General features: G+C 42.0%; 1 protein-coding gene across 1 annotated transcript; it reads right to left on the reverse strand.

Annotated features, from left to right (window-relative positions):
- Nucleotides 1-210: 210 nt before the first annotated feature.
- LOC121755526 (DAR GTPase 2, mitochondrial-like) lies at nt 211-13,563 on the reverse strand. Its single transcript, XM_042150827.1, has 10 exons — nt 13,296-13,563; nt 2,863-2,904; nt 2,625-2,726; nt 2,456-2,533; nt 2,067-2,217; nt 1,899-1,969; nt 1,513-1,609; nt 1,100-1,290; nt 886-1,008; nt 211-344 (listed from the first exon to the last, which is right to left on the reverse strand). Exons 1-10 carry the CDS (start codon nt 13,419-13,421, stop codon nt 243-245), a joined length of 1,083 nt encoding a protein of 360 aa, XP_042006761.1. The 5' UTR covers nt 13,422-13,563; the 3' UTR covers nt 211-242.
- Nucleotides 13,564-17,238: the final 3,675 nt, after the last annotated feature.

Genomic DNA, 17,238 nt, shown 5'->3' on the forward strand with positions numbered 1-17,238 from the left:
CCTCCCCCAAAAGAAAAAAAAGACTGAAACAGCAGACTAAGGCAGCTAGATTTTGAATGCAAATAAATTTGGAGAGTACTCCTGTACAAAAGAGAAACCAATTCAACCTCCATTACAACTTGCATTTTCTTTTTCCTCCCTCCAACAAGGCATTGTTGCGTGTCACAAACGGGTATGGCTCGATACCGTGCGGGTGGAAGCACACTGGAGAGAGATAGGGCCCGAGAAAAGGGCGTGAGAATTTATGGAGGGAGAATATATTTTGAGGTAGATACAGCGACATTGAGAGAGTGGTGAGGGCGATGGAGACGACGATGGTGGACGATAGCCTTCCCTAGGGAAGGCTGCAAATAGAGCAAGAGATGAAAATACAAAGAGAGTGATATGAGGGATAAAATCATATGAAAATAAATATTTTTCATCAAAGTATTTTGAGCATTATCTGGTGACATCGTTCAGCTAAACGGTCAAAGTCCACGTATATATTACAATTTGCAATGTTGGATTCAATTTGAGCGAAATTTGCTTTGGTGAGATACTCCTTTTTTAACATCAAACTGTTCAAAGATTGACTCTTGAAACAAGACCATGCGATGCTTGTTGTCACTTGTCATCCAAGAATAAGTATGACCAGAGCGACCAAAAAAAAAAGTCTAAAAGTGACACAATTGATCTAATAAAAAGTATCTCAAATATAGAATATCAAATACAAGAAGCCATCTCAAGTAAATTGACATGATATGTGTTGAAATGCCTTGACCATTAATCACATGGAACATGATCTAATGTATAATGACCCAGCCTTCCGGTTCGGTACAGGTTAAGTAACTTCATAGCTACTCGATCAAAATTACATTCTTTTGTTTCTAAAGAGAGATGAAATACCTTCTGTAGAACTACAAACTGTTCTTGAATTAGGCGCGCTAGGTCTTCTCCATTGTTCGTACAACCAGAAAAAGATGAAACCGCATCAAAGAGTGTGCGTCGTACATTATTGACAATGAAATCCTGTGTTGAAATGGTTAAATATTTCATCAAAACTTCATCACCAAGAGAACAGCCAACATGCCCTTGTTTTGGTATGTACATTAATGTGTACCTGAGTGTGATCAGTCGGATACTGCCTCTTCTGCTTTTTCCCCAGACTCGAGCTACCTTCACTAGTCGATACTGCTCCAGTTTCAGAGCTTGATAGCTTTGCCCATTTCTTGTACTCCTCACCGAGGTTAAGGATGGAAAGAAAATACTCTGCGATGTTTATTTCACCAGCCACACAGTCCTTGATTGCTCCTGTAGTTTAGTAACCAAAATGAGCAAAATTCTCCTAGGAATATTCAAACTGGTAATGAGCTTCATTATATTTATGTCCATAGCTTATGAACATATTTTTTCTTCTCTGTTCAAGCTGGCAGTCCTATGCCTCTCTCAGTCTCTATCTTGGAATGAGGAAACAATCGCATTTTTTTAGCTTCTTCTCTAACTTCGCAAGAAACAGAGAAAAGGCGATCATACCTGTCAGAGCAAGCTTAGAACAGATCTCATCATCAATCACGTCAGGAATCAATACACTTGGGGTGTCGAGAACAAATATATTAGGATGGCTAGCGATCTGCAATGGAAAATTTGAATAATCAAATCTCAAAAGACAATGGTAACGTGCATATTTGACTTATAGGTGACATAGCAGGCAAAAAGGATTGTACTGGATGGAAGATTACTACTCCAACTAGATATCTGATTTTATGGTTCCTATCAACAGGTCGGACTAGACAGAACTTCCTCCGTCCACAATAAATGTTCCATTTTTTACACGATGTAGATTTTAAGAAATGTGAAGTAAATTGGGTGGAATAAGTTAATGGAAACAACATAAAAATGTAATGGGATTGGAGGTGCACCTTTAAACTGCTTATACTTTTCGTCTCCCCAGGCTGTGGAGTCACTGAAGAGTGTTTTAGCCTCCCTTTCTCTTCAAATCAATGAAAATCACATGTCTTTACGAAAGCTCTTTGATAAAGCAAAGTCGAGATTCAATTCAGTAGCAAGTGTAACAAAGAAATAAGCACCTGCTGCAGAAATCCTCCCGACCTGATGCAAAGAGTTGGCTAATGCAGATTTCCCCACATTGGGAATACCGACTAGCATGAAGGTTATTGCATGCGCACGATCATCCTTCTTCTTTAATTCTCTGACTCTAGCTTGGAGGAAGGTCAGAAACTGCAGTTTGTCAAAATTATATTTATGATAACCAGATCACGAAAGTCTGTCTTTTGAACATTGAACATTAACCACTGATAAAAAAATCGACAGAGATTATGTCATCCACTAATAGAAATATAGGATAATGAAAGTCCTATTCAAACTTAGTATGATCCAAACCTACAAAAACTCCATGTAATCTAATAGAAACATCACAAGTAAGCAAATCTCCAGTGCATAAATATTGTATATTTACCTCCCTGATATTGTCCCTGTTATGTGAATTTACTCCAAAAGCCATACATTTTTTTTTCTCAAAAAAGCTCAACCATTCCTGCAAAAGTGATTCCAAAACAAACAAAAAACATGATTTACCGATAGCATAAATTTAACTCCAAAAAGGAAATAAAACGAATAAATAAAACCTTCGTTTGGGAGCGATCAGCAAGGTCCGCCTTGTTCAGTACAATAATCCGGGAAGCGGAAGAAGTGTTCCTCAATTGCAAACATTCCGATGATAACGGAATCTAAAAGAAGAAGAAGACAAAAAGGAGATATGAGCAACTATGAAATCTGTTTCATAATCAGCAGTAAAAGAATTTTAATGAACAAGAAAGGATGGTTGAGGCATTTGGACAAACAAGTGAGAGGCATGAAATGTACCCTGGCGTCTCTGACTTCGAGAACAAGATCGACGAGTGGTAGGTGATGATTTAGCGAATTTTTGATGGGAATAAATGCAAGTAATAAATGAAGATCACAACACTGAAAATTACGTGGTTCGATTTACTGAGGTAAATCTACGTCCACGGGAAGAATAGAGGGCAAATTTGTATTGTTTGATCTAGCTTACAGATTACAATACTGATTTGCTATATGAGATTCAGGATCTAGAGAACTTAACCTGGTCTATCTGATCTAAGTTCTATTTATACATTCGAACTAAGATCGTGGTTTGCAGCCCTGGTAGGGGGGTTGATAACTGCTTAATACCACTAAATAGATCGTGGGTGTAATGGAGGTCGTGGAGATCCTGCATGGGTCCACTATCTCCTTGTTCGGTCGAATACTGAGACCGAACTGCTGAACTTTGCCGATCAGCTTTTGCCGATCTGAGAGTTGAGCTCGATTGGTCGGCTTTTACCGAGCTATAGGCTGTGACCGAACTCTTTGGTTGTGCCGAACTGATACTCTTTCTTGGGTTTTGGGCTGATGGGCCGTCACTGCTATTGGGCTCGCAATTATTGTTTAGTTGTTTAGTTCGTATCCCATCACCACCCCCCCCGAAAAGCGAAGTGAATCACTTCGGCATTTTGGATAAGTGTAAGGGGGAGGTTGACGTCAGGGGACGTGCTCTGCACGTGTCTGCATTAAATGTGACAGCAAATCCGGCCAGAGAATCCAGAAAAAGTGGGATTTGAAACGGTGCGACGAATTTGAAACGCCTCTGCGAATCTGATAAATATTTTCTTTCTTCATCATTGGAACACTTTTGCGATTATTTCTTCTGCATTCTCTCTCTTTTTCGTAAAATTTTCTTCCGCTTCTTCAAGAATTTCTTCAGAGACTTTCGACCATCAAAGAGTAAGAATCATGTCTTCTTCTTCTGAAACTGTTTCTGAATCAGGTAGTGGTAGGAAGGGGGGTAAGGGATCTTCTGGCCGGAAAAAGTCCGGGGAGAAGACGGTAGAATATTTTCACAGCATTTTGAGTAAGGATACTGTGATATCCTTACACAGAAAATATTTTCTTCCTGGGGGGTTAGTGGTGATTCCCGACGACACTCATAGGGCTAACTCGCCGCCGGAGGGTTATGCCACCGTTTACGAAGCCTGCTTAGAATACGGGCTTCGTTTCCCTCTTCCCCCCGCCTTTGTAGAGCTTCTTGATTTTTTCCAACTTCCTTTAGGTCAGGTGACTCCAAATTCTTGGAGGCACTTATCGGCCTTTGCTGCCGAGCTGCGTAGACTAGAAAAGGATCTGTCTCTGAGGGCAATCCTTAATTTCTTTCAGTTTAAGAGAAAGGGATCCTGGTTTTACTTGATCCCTTTACAACCCTTTAGAGCCTTCTGTAAAACCAAATGGCCGATGTGGAAAAATCGCTTCTTTTTTTACAATAGGACAGCGGCTCCGGACTTTTCCTGGAGAGGGCCGAAGTCCGTAATTCCTCATCCTCGGGTAGAACCGTTGGACGAGCTCGAGGGCGGGCTCAATAAGATTCCCATGATTAGGAAACAGTATTTGGAATCTGAGCTCGTCAAGGGTGACTTCGTGTTCGACTCCTCGTCTTCGGACGAAGAGACTGAGGGTGAGGATTTCTTTTTTATGCTTTACTGCTTTAGCGGCGAAAACTAACTTTGTTTTCTTGCTTTTTGGCAGTGAACATGCTAAGCAAGCTTGGTCGCAAATCCTCCGAATCAAAGGAGCCGGAGAAACAGAAAACCACCAGCTCGGCGTCTGATGCCGAGAAGAATCCGAAGAGGCAGAAGACCTCTTCGAGTCAGTCTTCGGATCCAAAAAAGCCGGGATCGACCTCAGCAAGGGGGAAGGCGAAGACTCAGAAACCCCCAAAAGCGCCAGAGAGAGACATTGTCCAGGGGGGTTATGGATCAGGAGTAGTTACGGCCACTTCGGAACATATCTCTGAGCCCTTTTTATGGCCAAAGGACTTTGTAGAGGTGAATTTTCTTCTTGATTTTCTGGCTTTGCTTCTTTCCTATATTTTTTTTGTGGCCCCTCTGTTGACTTTTTCCTTTTTCCATTTTCAGAGGAACAATATGCTCTGCAAACTCGTCACAGTTGAACTCTCTAAAGCGTCCAGCGATTATGATGAGATGCAGATGAATTTGAATGCTGCTCGTCACCAGGCCGAACAGGCTCGGGCAGACTTTGAGAGGGCAAGGGCCGTATGATCTCGGCTCAGGATGAAGCCCAGCGTGCCAAAGACCAGCTCATCATCCAGAGAGAGCGGTCGAAACAGAGGGAGGCGGCTGCCGTGGTTGCTCAAGGGGAGGCTCTCCGTGTTTACACGGAGAAACTCTTTTTGAGCAATCAATTTTCGGCCCTTATCGGTGATCTGCTGAAATTGATGACCGATAATGTTGAGCAGGAACCCGAAGTCGTCTTGCCGCTGTATGGCCGAGAGATTGCAGCGCGTCTCCAGAGTCTGCCGCTCCTTGAGGAGCTTGCGTCTTCATCGGTCCTGCTTTCTGCTGAACGAGTCCGTAATTGCCGTGCTGACCGTGACGAGAACATGGAGGCCATCTTTGCCTCCTTGGGGCCTGTTTCACCCGCTTCAATTTTCAAAGAAGAGGGTGAGCAGGAAAATGAGGCCGGCAAGGAGACCGAGCAGAAGGATCAGCAGACCGGCGACGGGCACGCCGAGCAAGAGGTGCAGCAGATCGGCGATGGGGGCGCCGAGCAGGAGGGAGGGAGGAGGGAGGCCGAGGCTGAGACCGAGGTCGACAAGGAGAAAGAAGCTGAAACCCACAGGGAAGCCGGAGACGAAACTGGCGGAGTATGATTTCGTCTCCCTTCTCTTAGTTTAGTTTCTTTCTTTCTATTTGTAAAATGGCCTTGAAGCCCTCCTTATGTAAATTTTTTCTTGTGAATGAAAAAAATTCTTCTTTCTACACTCGTGTCTTCCTTATAGCTCTTCTTAATCTCTTTTACTCCTATTGTGGTTTACTGCCTGCTCGGTAAACTGAAATGCCGAACTGACATAGCTGCTTCGTATTCTTAACTCTAAGGAGCTGGAGGTACTTCACTGGAAGCGGCTATACTCTTTGGCTTTAAATGAAGCTGAGAAAAAAGCTATAGATGACCAGATGAAGTATGATGAACTCTTGGCTCGTTTAGTGGAGCTGGAGTCCAACAATAAGGACTTAGAGTCCATAAAGAAAGATCTGGAGGCCGAGCTGAATACTGTCATCGCTGAGAGGACTGCATATGAAGATTTCATCTGCGGGCGCGGGGGAATGACTATATCTGAAGTTCAGAATCAAGTTGATGAACTGTGGGAGAAGCTTCATGTACTCCGGAAGAACAATGTGCTGGAGAGCTCGGCTTGCCAACAAGTTGTGAAATCATTGCGGCGCTTGGCTTCTCTGTACGACATCATTCTTTCCCGGCGTACCTCAATCGAGAGATTCCTTAGCCGTTTCCCGCTAACAGATGCTCACACTCCAACTCAAACCTCTAATCCACTTACTCAAAATTCTACTCCAAATCAGCAACGGACTCAGGAGCAACCGGAAACGTCAAGACAAGAACGCCCTGAAGTTCGTAGAGGAGTTGTGAATATGAGTGAGCAAGATCAGCGAATGCTTCGTGAAGAGACTCTTCGCCGCCGAGGTGCTAGAACTTCCCGGACTCAGGGAAGAGGCGGTAGGTCGATCAGAGCATCTCGTCCACCTACTTATTCTTCAACTGCTCGGAACGCCCGAACTCAGCATCATGAGCATTTTTCGGATAGGTGGCTCAACTTTAGCAATCGTAGACAGTAGAATAGTCCTTTGTAATGGTGTAACGCATTCTCGTAGGGCAGCGGAATTGTATGCCCAACAAGACTTAGTAAATGAAATTTTTTCATTTCGCTTCTATCACTGCGTATTTACAGTTCAGCGATTTTTTATTTCATTTATTGTACTCGTCCTCGGTCTTATGAAGTAAACTCTTCTTTGACCGGACTTAGTTAGTGTCCTTATTTGGCGAGTTTTATCGCTTGGATTGGACTTTCCCTAGTTAACCGGAGTGGTTTTCGGCTTATTGCAGTTCGTTTCAGACGAATTGCTTGTTTCTTAAGCTGAATTGTGGAATCTTGTATCTTCCTTAGAAGCTTGGACTCACAATTGTCTTTAATGCATGATCTAAAAAAAGGGGATCAGCCTTTAAGGAACAATATACCTCAGTAACATTTATAAGAGACAAAACGCACATAGAGAGACAAATAAAAAGGACGAAAAAGATTTTAATCTTTTAAAAAACGACAAGTATAAAGAACAATAAAAATATGAAAGCACATAACCCTAGGACCGAACTAGACACAAGACTGACCGGACCTTGTCTCTTACAAATAGAACTTCTTGAGGTTGGAAATATGCCATGTTCGGGGTACTTGTTCTCCTGACATGTGAGTTAATTTATAAGACCCTTTTCCCAGGACTTCTGACACCCGATACGGACCTTCCCATGTGGGTTCAAGTTTGCCCAGCTTTTCTGCTCGGCTTACTTCATTGTTTCTCAATACGAGATCTCCCACTTGAAACTGCAGCTTTTTCACCCTTTGGTTATAATACCGGGTTACTTGCTCCTTGTACTTGGCTTCTTTTATGAAGGCCAATTCTCTTCTTTCTTCGGCAAGATCTAGTTCGGCTCTCAGTCCGTCGTCATTCAGTTCTGTTGAGAAATTAAGGGTTCGGGGGCTGGGTATGCCGATCTCAACCGGAATTACGGCTTCAGTGCCGTACACTAGACTGTACGGAGTTTCACCGTTGGAGGTTTTTGGTGTAGTTCGGTAAGACCATAGGACTTGAGGAAGATTTTCTACCCATTGTCCTTTGGCTTGTTCTAACCGAGTTTTTAATCCTTTCACCAAAGTACGGTTTGTTACTTCCGTTTGTCCGTTTGCTTGTGGGTGAGAGACTGAAGTGAACCGCTGTTGAATATTCAACTCTTGGCACCAATTCTTGAATGTTTTGTCAGTAAACTGAGTCCCATTATCTGAAATGAGGATATGGGGTATGCCAAATCGGCAAACTATGTTCTTCCAGACAAAATCTAATGCCTTTGAGCTTGTTATCGTAGCTAATGGTTCAGCCTCCACCCACTTTGTGAAGTAATCCACGGCAACGATCAAGAATTTCATTTGCCGGGGAGCTTGTGGTAGTGGTCCTACTATGTCTATGCCCCATTGCATAAAAGGCCAAGGGCTTTGCATAGCACATAGATCAGTCTGCGGCGTCCTTGGGATATTTGCATGGATTTGGCATTTCGTACATTTCTTAACTAGCTGTACTGCTTCTTGTACCAAAGTTGGCCAATAATATCCCCATCTCAGAACTTTTTTAGCTAATGCTCTAGCTCCGATGTAGCTACCGCAAGATCCTTCATGAACTTCTCTAAGGATGTAATCCGTCTCTTCTGGTCCTACACATCGCAATAACGGTTGAAGGTAGGACTTTCTATATAGGACTCCTTTATGAAGTTCATACCGACGTGCTCGGCACGTGATCTTCCGAGCTTCTCTCTTATCCTCGGGCAATTGTCCTTGATCTAGATACTTTAATATTGGCGTCATCCAGTTTGGTGAACTGGTTACTGAGTGTACTTCAGCTTCATCAATGCTTCTGTGCGGTAATTCCTCCACCTTTGAGCTCGGATATGAGGCCAACTTACTTAAAGTATCTGCTCGGCTATTTCCCGCTCTGGGAATGCGGATTATCCGAAAATAAGAGAAATTTCGGCTAATACTTTGCGCTTTGTCCAAGTATTTTTTCATCCTTTCACCACGGGCTTCACTTGTACCCAGCATGTGATTCACTATGACTTGTGAATCACAATGAATTTTGAGAGATTTGACAAGTAGACGTTGCGCTAACTGAAGTCCGGCAAGAAGGGCTTCGTATTCGGCTTCGTTATTAGTGGTTGGGAATAAGAACCGAAGTGAATAAGTTACTTCGTGTCCGTCGGGAGCGATAAGTAGAATACCAGCTCCACTTCCTGTCTTATTCGAAGCTCCATCTACGAATCCAATCCAACAGTCCGGCGGCTCTACTTCGGGTTTCTGGGGCTGTGTTAGTTCATCATTGGTAGGATTTTTCTGTTCGGCAATAATAGGGATTGTCTGATCGAACTTTGCCTCTACAAGAAAATCTGTCAAGGCTTGTCCCTTGATGGCTTTCCGAGGTAGATATTCTATTGAATGTTCTCCCAACTCTATGGCCCACTTGGCAATTCTGCCTGATGCTTCTGCTTAGTCAAAACTTGCCGAAGTGGAAGATCGGTTAAGACGCATACTTTGTGAGCATAGAAATATGGCCGCAGTCTCCTTGCTGCATTTACTAATGCCAGAGCAATTTTTTCCAGAGGTTGATACCTTGTTTCGGGACCTCTTAATGCTCGGCTTGTAAAGTAGATAGGACGCTGTTTTAGGCCTTCTTCTCGTACAAGCACCGCGCTAATGGTTTGATCTGATGCTGCTAAATATAAGAATATCACTTCGGCATCTGTTGGAGCAGAGAGAGTAGGAAGTTCGGTTAAATAACTTTTGAGTTCGTCAAAAGCCTTTTTCTGTTCGGCTCCCTACTCAAACTTTGGTGCCTTCTTCAAAACATTGAAGAACGGCATTTGCTTTTCGGCTGCTTGGGAAAGGAATCTATTCAGTGCGGCTAGACATCCAGTTAGCCTTTGCACATCATGTATGGACTTCGGCATTGCCATGTTCTGAACAACTTGAACCTTTAGGGGATTTGCCTTGAGTCCTTCCTTTGAAACCCAACAACCCAGAAATTTTCCCGAATCTACCAAAAAGGTACATTTTTGGGGATTGAGTTTGAGGTTGGCTTTTTTGAGCACGTCGAGAGTGGATTTGAGATTGTTTTCGTGCTCCGAAGTGCTTCTGCTTTTAACAACTATGTCGTCAACATATACTTCAACCTCTTTTCCGATCAGGTGCCGAAATAGCTTATCTACCATCCTTTGATATGTGGCTCCGGCATTCTTTAAACCAAATGGCATCTTTTTATAAGCAAAAATACCGAAGTCAGTAATGAAAGCCGTTTTTGAAGCATCATTCTCATCCATTAAAACTTGGTGGTATCCTTTATACAAATCAAGAAAACAGAAAATTTCGAAGCCTATCAGAGCTTCTACTTTTTTATCTATGTTGGGAAGGGGGTAGCAATCTTTAGGACAGTGCTTATTTAGATCCGTAAAATCTATGCACATCCGCCATCCTCCTTCTTTTTTCTTGATCATCACAGGATTGGCCACCCAAGAAGGATATTTTACTTCAAATAATACATCCGCTTTCAGTAATTGGCGGACTTCGTCATGGATGACTTGATTTCTTTCTGCCGCAAAGAGTCTTTGCTTCTGTTTTATAGGCCGGACTGAAGGATCAATATTTAACCGATGTGTAATTACCTCGGGAGACACTCCAGTCATGTCCAACGGAGACCACGCAAAGACATCTTTGTACTCTTTGAGGAGCTGGATGGTCTTTTCCCGGAGTAGAGGTGTTCCCACGAAACCGATCTTGACCGTTCTGGATGGATCATCTTCGTATAACTGAACTTTCATCGAGTTTGGCTCCGGTGTGACTTCGTTCATTTCGTCTGCCTCTGACTCCGGCTGCTGTGATTGCTATGCTTGATGGTGCCGATCTGATTGTTCGGCACTTTTAAGCGCAATCTGCAAACATTCTTTTGCTCTCTTTTGATCACCTCGGATGACTGCTATCCCTCCTTTAGTGGGGATCTTGATTGTGAGGTGATAAGTAGAGCAAATGGCCCGAACTGTGTTGAGCCAGTCTCTTCCCAGTATAATGTTATACGGGGATCGAGCTTTTACCACAAAAAACTCGATCACCGTACTGGAGCTAGTAGGCGCTCTTCCTACCGTAATCGGAAGGCTGATAATACCTTCAGGGCGGGTGTCCTCCTGGGCGAAACTTTTCAGAGGAAGTGGGGCCGGACTGAGCCGAGCTGGATCCACTTCCAGTTTATCAAAACATTCTTTAAAAAGAATGCTAACCGACGCTCCTGTATCCACAAACACTCTGTGGATCAGTTTGTTTGCCACTCCAGCTTGAATGACAATAGCGTCTTGATGAGGAGAAATGGCCGGGACGGGATCTGCATCTGAAAATGTAATTACTTCCTCCTTCTTCAGCCTTTTATGTGTTGGCTCCTCTCGATTGAAGCCTCTGCGCTCTGATTTTAGAGACGATTTAGTCTTCCCGGCTCGGAGAGCGTCAATAGTCTGGATTACTCCATCATATTGCGGCTCGTCATCGTCTTCGGGATCCTGTTGCCTTTTCGGATCCTGAGGAGCGCAGTTCGCACTTCTCTGTTTCTTATTCTTTTTCGGCTGCTTGCTTTGGTATTTTTTTAACGTCCCTGCTTTCACAAGAACATCAATATCTGCTGCCAAATTTCGGCACTCCTCGGTATCATGACCGTGGTCTTGATGGAAGGAGCAATATTTATCCTGACTTCGGCGCGTGGCCGATTTCGTCATCGGCTTTGGTTTTTCGAACATATCAGAATGCAGTTCGAAAATTTCCGCTCTCGACTTGTTCAATGGTACGAACTGAGCGGGTGGTTTCTCAGGATTGAGACGTGGTCCCAATCTGTCTTGTACCGGTGCCCTTTGAATTCTTTCAAAAGGAGTTCGGCGAGGATGTCCCTGATCGCTATGATCGGGCTTCCTCTTGTCTCCTCTGGAAGAGCTGTCTAAAGACCGTTTTCGACGGTCTGCCTCATCAGCACGAGAAAACTGGTCCGCAATGTCCCACATCTCTTGAGCTGTTTGCGGACTGCATTCAACGAGCTTTCTGTAGAGAGCTCCTGGCAGAATTCCATTTTGGAATGCCGAAATGACAAGTAGATCATTGAGATCATCTACTTGTAGGCATTCCTTGTGGAATCTTGTCATGAAGTCGCTAATCTTTTCATCGCGACCTTGACGTATAGAAAGCAGCTGAGCCGAAGTGATTCGGGTTTCAGCTTTCTGGAAGAACCTCCTATGAAAAGCATCCATTAGATCTCTGTAAGATCTAATGCTGCCTTGAGGGAGGCTATCAAACCACCTTCTTGCGTTCCCGATGAGCAGCTCGGGAAACAGCTTACACATATGAACCTCATTGAGACCTTGGTTCGCCATATTATACTGATAGCGTCCCAGGAAATCATGAGGATCCACTAACCCGTCATAAGTCACTGACGGAGTTCGGTAATTCTGTGGCAACGGAGTTCTGGTGATATCATCCGAAAATGGAGTCTTCAGCGCTCCATACATAGCGAATCCGACATCTCTACGGTATGGTGGAGATGGAGTTCTCCTGTGATTTCGGTAACAAGGAGGAGAAGGAACATATCGGTGGTGAGGATTCTTTCTCCTGGAAGATACGACACTACTGCGGTAGTGACTTTCATGTCTGGAGGGGGAGGGAGAATCCGCCGTTTTCTTCTCCGGCTTCTGGCTCTTTTGCAGGAATGTTAAGAACTCATCCTGCTTCTCAGCCAAGAACAACTTGACAGCCTCATTCAAATCGAGCTGCTGGGGAGGCTCGGTGCGATGACTTTTTGAGTGGTTTGTTCTTTCACCGTGAGAACTGGAGGCAGATTTCTCCAGAGGCTGTTTTCCAGACCTACGGGCTGGACTAGCTTCCTCACGTTCATCACGGACGGAAGTATGGGTATTATGTGATCTGGTACGCATTTTTTGGTGGAAGAGGATCAAAAACTCGCTTTTATCACAGTTTTGGTTTTCTGTGTTCCCACAGACGGCGCCAGTGATGATTTAGCGAATTTTTGATGGGAATAAATGCAAGTAATAAATGAAGATCACAACACTGAAAATTACGTGGTTCGATTTACTGAGGTAAATCTACGTCCACGGGAAGAATAGAGGGCAAATTTGTATTGCTTGATCTAGCTTACAGATTACAATACTGATTTGCTATATGAGATTCACGATCTAGAGAACTTAACCTGGTCTATCTGATCTAAGTTCTATTTATACATTCGAACTAAGATCGTGGTTTGCAGCCCTGGTAGGGGGGTTGATAACTGCTTAATACCACTAAATAGATCGTGGGTGTAATGGAGGTCGTGGAGATCCTGCATGGGTCCACTATCTCCTTGTTCGGTCGAATACTGAGACCGAACTGCTGAACTTTGCCGATCAGCTTTTGCCGATCTGAGAGTTGAGCTCGATTGGTCGGCTTTTACCGAGCTATAGGCTGTGACCGAACTCTTTGGTTGTGCCGAACTGATACTCTTTCTTGGGTTTTGGGCTGATGGGCCGTCACTGCTATTGGGCTCGCAATTATTGTTTAGTTGTTTAGTTCGTATCCCATCAACGAGTGGTAGGCGCTCACCTATGGCGCAGGCGGCGGCAGCCATGTGAGGAGTGTACCACCACTCGGAGCCTCTGCTCTTGGCCACCGCCTTCACTGATTTTCCGATGCCTCGAATCACACTCTCTCTTGCCGCCATGTTTGTGTGCTTTATTAATTCTTTTTTTATATTTCAATTTAAATCACAAAAGTCTTTAATTTAAGGATGATGTGAAATTGATATTTTTAAGGACGTAAATTTGTGTTACAACTATTGTGTCAAATTCAATTGTGACAAACATTCGAATTTGGGGGAATTTACAACAATGCGTATGTGTGTTTAAACGCCAATATTTGTTTTATAACTACTTTTTGTTAGCACTTAATAAACATGAAATTCAAACATAATACACGTGGCATCGGAAATATATACTTCATCACTAAACAATTCTAAAGAAGCATCATTTGCTACAACCAATTTTATACTATTGTTAATTTCTATACAAATACAAATTAAATTTAGTACCTAAAAGTCATTTTGTGCAACTTTTCCTATGTCCATGACCGTGTCTACACGTAATTGATTTTGGGGCTTAATAAGATGTGACACCAACAGAAAAATTGGAAGCATAACATTAAATTCATTTTCACTAACAACAAAATGGAGTAGAGAATATTTGTACGACTTTTTATTAGAAACCAAACCACACGACGAAAGTAAAATGTGGGCGTGGCTTCTTAGTAGCGAAGGATATTATTGTACACAAAAAATATTTATACATAACGCTTAATAACAGCATTAATAGATAAGATAAAGTATACTTCTATCTGAAGTACTATAATGATCAAACAAGTGATATAAAATAATGAAAATCTTACTACTGATCTCGTGTATACTACATTTATAAACTGAGATCTACGATTACAATAAAATAAAATGAGCATATAAGTACAAAAATATATTTATAAGTATTTACTATAAATAATTAAATTAAAATTACTCTAGAACACAAAAGTCATCAAGACAACGGCGTCAATGATTAAGACGCTAGAGAGGCCAACTCCCATAAAATATAAAAATATTAAATATCTAGGTCAATTTGCTCGATAGAAGGAACCACACATATCCAATTTCTTGTACTATTTGGAACCAACTATGTAACTAAAGAAATGGTTCTACACCTCAATTTTATGTAACAAACATTTAAGAGAATCGATTGAAACTTAATATCCAATCTGGAGCCAAATTATTTGTCCCTTTTAATTTTCCTACGTAGTGTGGTCAATTATATCAATCTCATAACTAATTCTCTTTCTTGTTGCTTTTCTTAACTTTTCTATACTGATAATTGATGGGAAGAATATCATGTGAAAATTTAGGGTTAATTCATAATTGTGATATAAGGCATTTTGTGATTTTTGCAATAATACTCCAAGTTGTGTACTTTTCACCATATTTAAATTTTGTGGTAAAAATTCAAATTGGTCAAAAGTCAGTGTATTTTTTTTTGCTATTAGCCCTATTTATTAGTAATTCTTCCGTCCACTAATACAAGGACAATTTTGACCAGACACAGATTTTAACAAATGTAGTAGAATATGAGTGGAAAATGTTAATGGAAGGTGAGTCATACTTTTATATACGTATTAGTTTTATATTGAAATGTGAGCGAAATAAAATTAGTGGAATGTGAGGTCCATTACCAAAAGTAGTAAAAAAAACAAATGAAACATTCATTGGTGGACGGACAAAAAATGACAAAATGAGACACTTATTGGTGGACGGAGAGAATAATTGATTGTCGACAATTTTGCCAAATATTTTTTTATTTTGATTATATGTGATATAAATATGTATATAGATTTTTCTTTCCCTTACCTTCTTAAAGCAAGAAAGGCCTCATTTTATGTCACTGTAATTGTAACTAATCCTGTGGGACTGGGAACCGATTCCATATAGCCATGCCTACCAATTTTATACTATTACATGAAAGTTTGTTGAATATTTATATGATCAATACTATATCTTTATTTAGTTTAAAAAGTAGAATTTCCAAACTGTGTATCTATATATGTTAATATAGCGTATCAACTGAAAATTGATACTACTATTATACGATGTGTGATTTGCTTGTCTTTTTGGGGAAGATTTTTGACATGCATGCCACTTTTTTAACTGAACTTACAAAACCCCAGAAATTTTTTGTCCCTCTTTAATTTGCTTTTAACAACAGCTTCCCTTTTCGATTACTCTTTATGGAAGTTAAAAAATTCCACGTAGGTTGTTGCCTCTTTTGGTTACTAAAATTGCATAGATGCAGTCTTATAGAGTTTCAAGCTTCAATTTTCTTTAAATCATTAATATATTGAGTACTTAAAGAACTATAATATGTTCAATATAATCACTACTTAAAATTTGATTTAGCGTGACCTGACCCGGACCGTCTGTGGTCATTTTTGAATAAGAAGTATTCAAAGACCATTTCAAGGCAAGAATACTTATGGAAATCATAACTATATATTCGAGCTGTCCTAATTGTTTGCAGAGTTACCAGATCAGACAAGCAGTACAAAATGTTTGCAAACTATCTCTCATTTTTTTACTTGCAGACTAAGTTGATTCCTTTTTTTGCTTTTGGTAAGAATTTTTGTGGTAAAGGCAATTGATTTTTTATAATAAAATAAAAAAAATGCATGGGGAATTTATAATGGAGTTGTGTTTTAAAACTACTCCTAAAAGCAAATGATTTTAGTGTCACCCACCTCGTTTCTGTATATAAAACCGCCTCAACTCTTCCTCTCTCTCACTCACCCTAAAAGTTCCCTTTCTCTCTGATTTTTCTCCCCTTTGTTTCCTTCCAATTCAACCAAAACCTAACCACATCCACTTTTTTTCGTTATAATCATGGAATCCTCCACCAAAATGTTCGAGAAGGAAAAAGCTGTTGCGCGCTTCAATCGCCTCCGTAGAATGACGAGGCTGCGCCAGATCGTCGAGGTCGCCTCCGTCTTCGCCGCCATCTCGTGGTGCTCGGCGCGGGCGATCTCGGCCGGCGCGTGTCTGCTAGACTTCGCGACGTGCATCTTCAACCACCACGTCGCGTTTCCGTTTCTCGTCGGAAACGCGATCGTTGTGCTGCTGTTCCTGCTCTGCCGCCACAGTGACGGCGGCGCCTCCGCCGCGAATCTCTACGGCGATTTTGTCAGGTACAGCGAGGCCGCTCTCGCTCCGCCTCCGTCGGAGCGGAGCGAGGAAGCGGCGCCACCGCCTGCGGAAATCGGAGACGGCGACTGTGAAAAGCAGATGGTTGCGGATGAATGTGATGACGTGGCGAAGGTGATTGAGAAAGCGGCGAGGCAGATGAAGAAGTTCCAGAGGAATCGATCGGAGATGACGCTGAGGCGCGAGATTGCGGTGCGGCCGGAGCTCCGGAGATTGGAGACGGAGAATCGCCGGAAAACGGTGAATCCGGAGGCGGCGGAGATTGAGAATCTGAGCAGCGAAGAATTCCAGCGGAGGGTTGATGCATTCATCGATAAGCATTGGATCAAAACGACACTGAAATTGGAAAGACGCTAAGGATTTTGAGGGTTAAATTTGTCTTTTTGCTTTAAGTACAGGATTAACAATTCTCTGTTTTTTTTCGAAATGGAATTACTGCAATATTAATCTATAATAACCAAATATTAAACTCCTACTTTCGCAGTTGTCAATTCCTAACGAGTTCTTTTCCGGAATTTTATGGCTCTCCAAGTCGTTGTTTGAGGGCAATTATGGAATTACACGATGCGTGTGGATTATGAAAATATATTTTTTAGTGGATAATCGTATTTAAATCTTGATTCTGATGGAGTAGCTCTTTTTAGTGTTGTGCATTTATGAAAAAAATTACTCCTACTAGTAGACGATGTGATAGTTAGACTTATTCCCAAGAATGTAAGGGCTTCCAAATTGGAATTTCCAATTTAAGGCTGAC

The sequence above is a fragment of the Salvia splendens genome, chromosome 11 (assembly GCF_004379255.2).
Source record: "Salvia splendens isolate huo1 chromosome 11, SspV2, whole genome shotgun sequence".
NCBI classification, from domain to species: Eukaryota; Viridiplantae; Streptophyta; class Magnoliopsida; order Lamiales; family Lamiaceae; genus Salvia; species Salvia splendens.

Excerpts from the sequence above, each read along its gene's own strand:
- LOC121755526 (XM_042150827.1), bottom strand. The coding sequence starts at position 13,421 with ATGGCGGCAAGAGAGAGTGTGATTCGAGGCATCGGAAAATCAGTGAAG. Across the intron at positions 2,727-2,862 it reads TCGAAGTCAGAGACGCCAGG|ATTCCGTTATCATCGGAATG; the intron begins GTACATTTCATG and ends TTCTTCTTTTAG. Across the intron at positions 2,218-2,455 it reads ACAGGGACAATATCAGGGAG|TTTCTGACCTTCCTCCAAGC; the intron begins GTAAATATACAA and ends GACAAACTGCAG.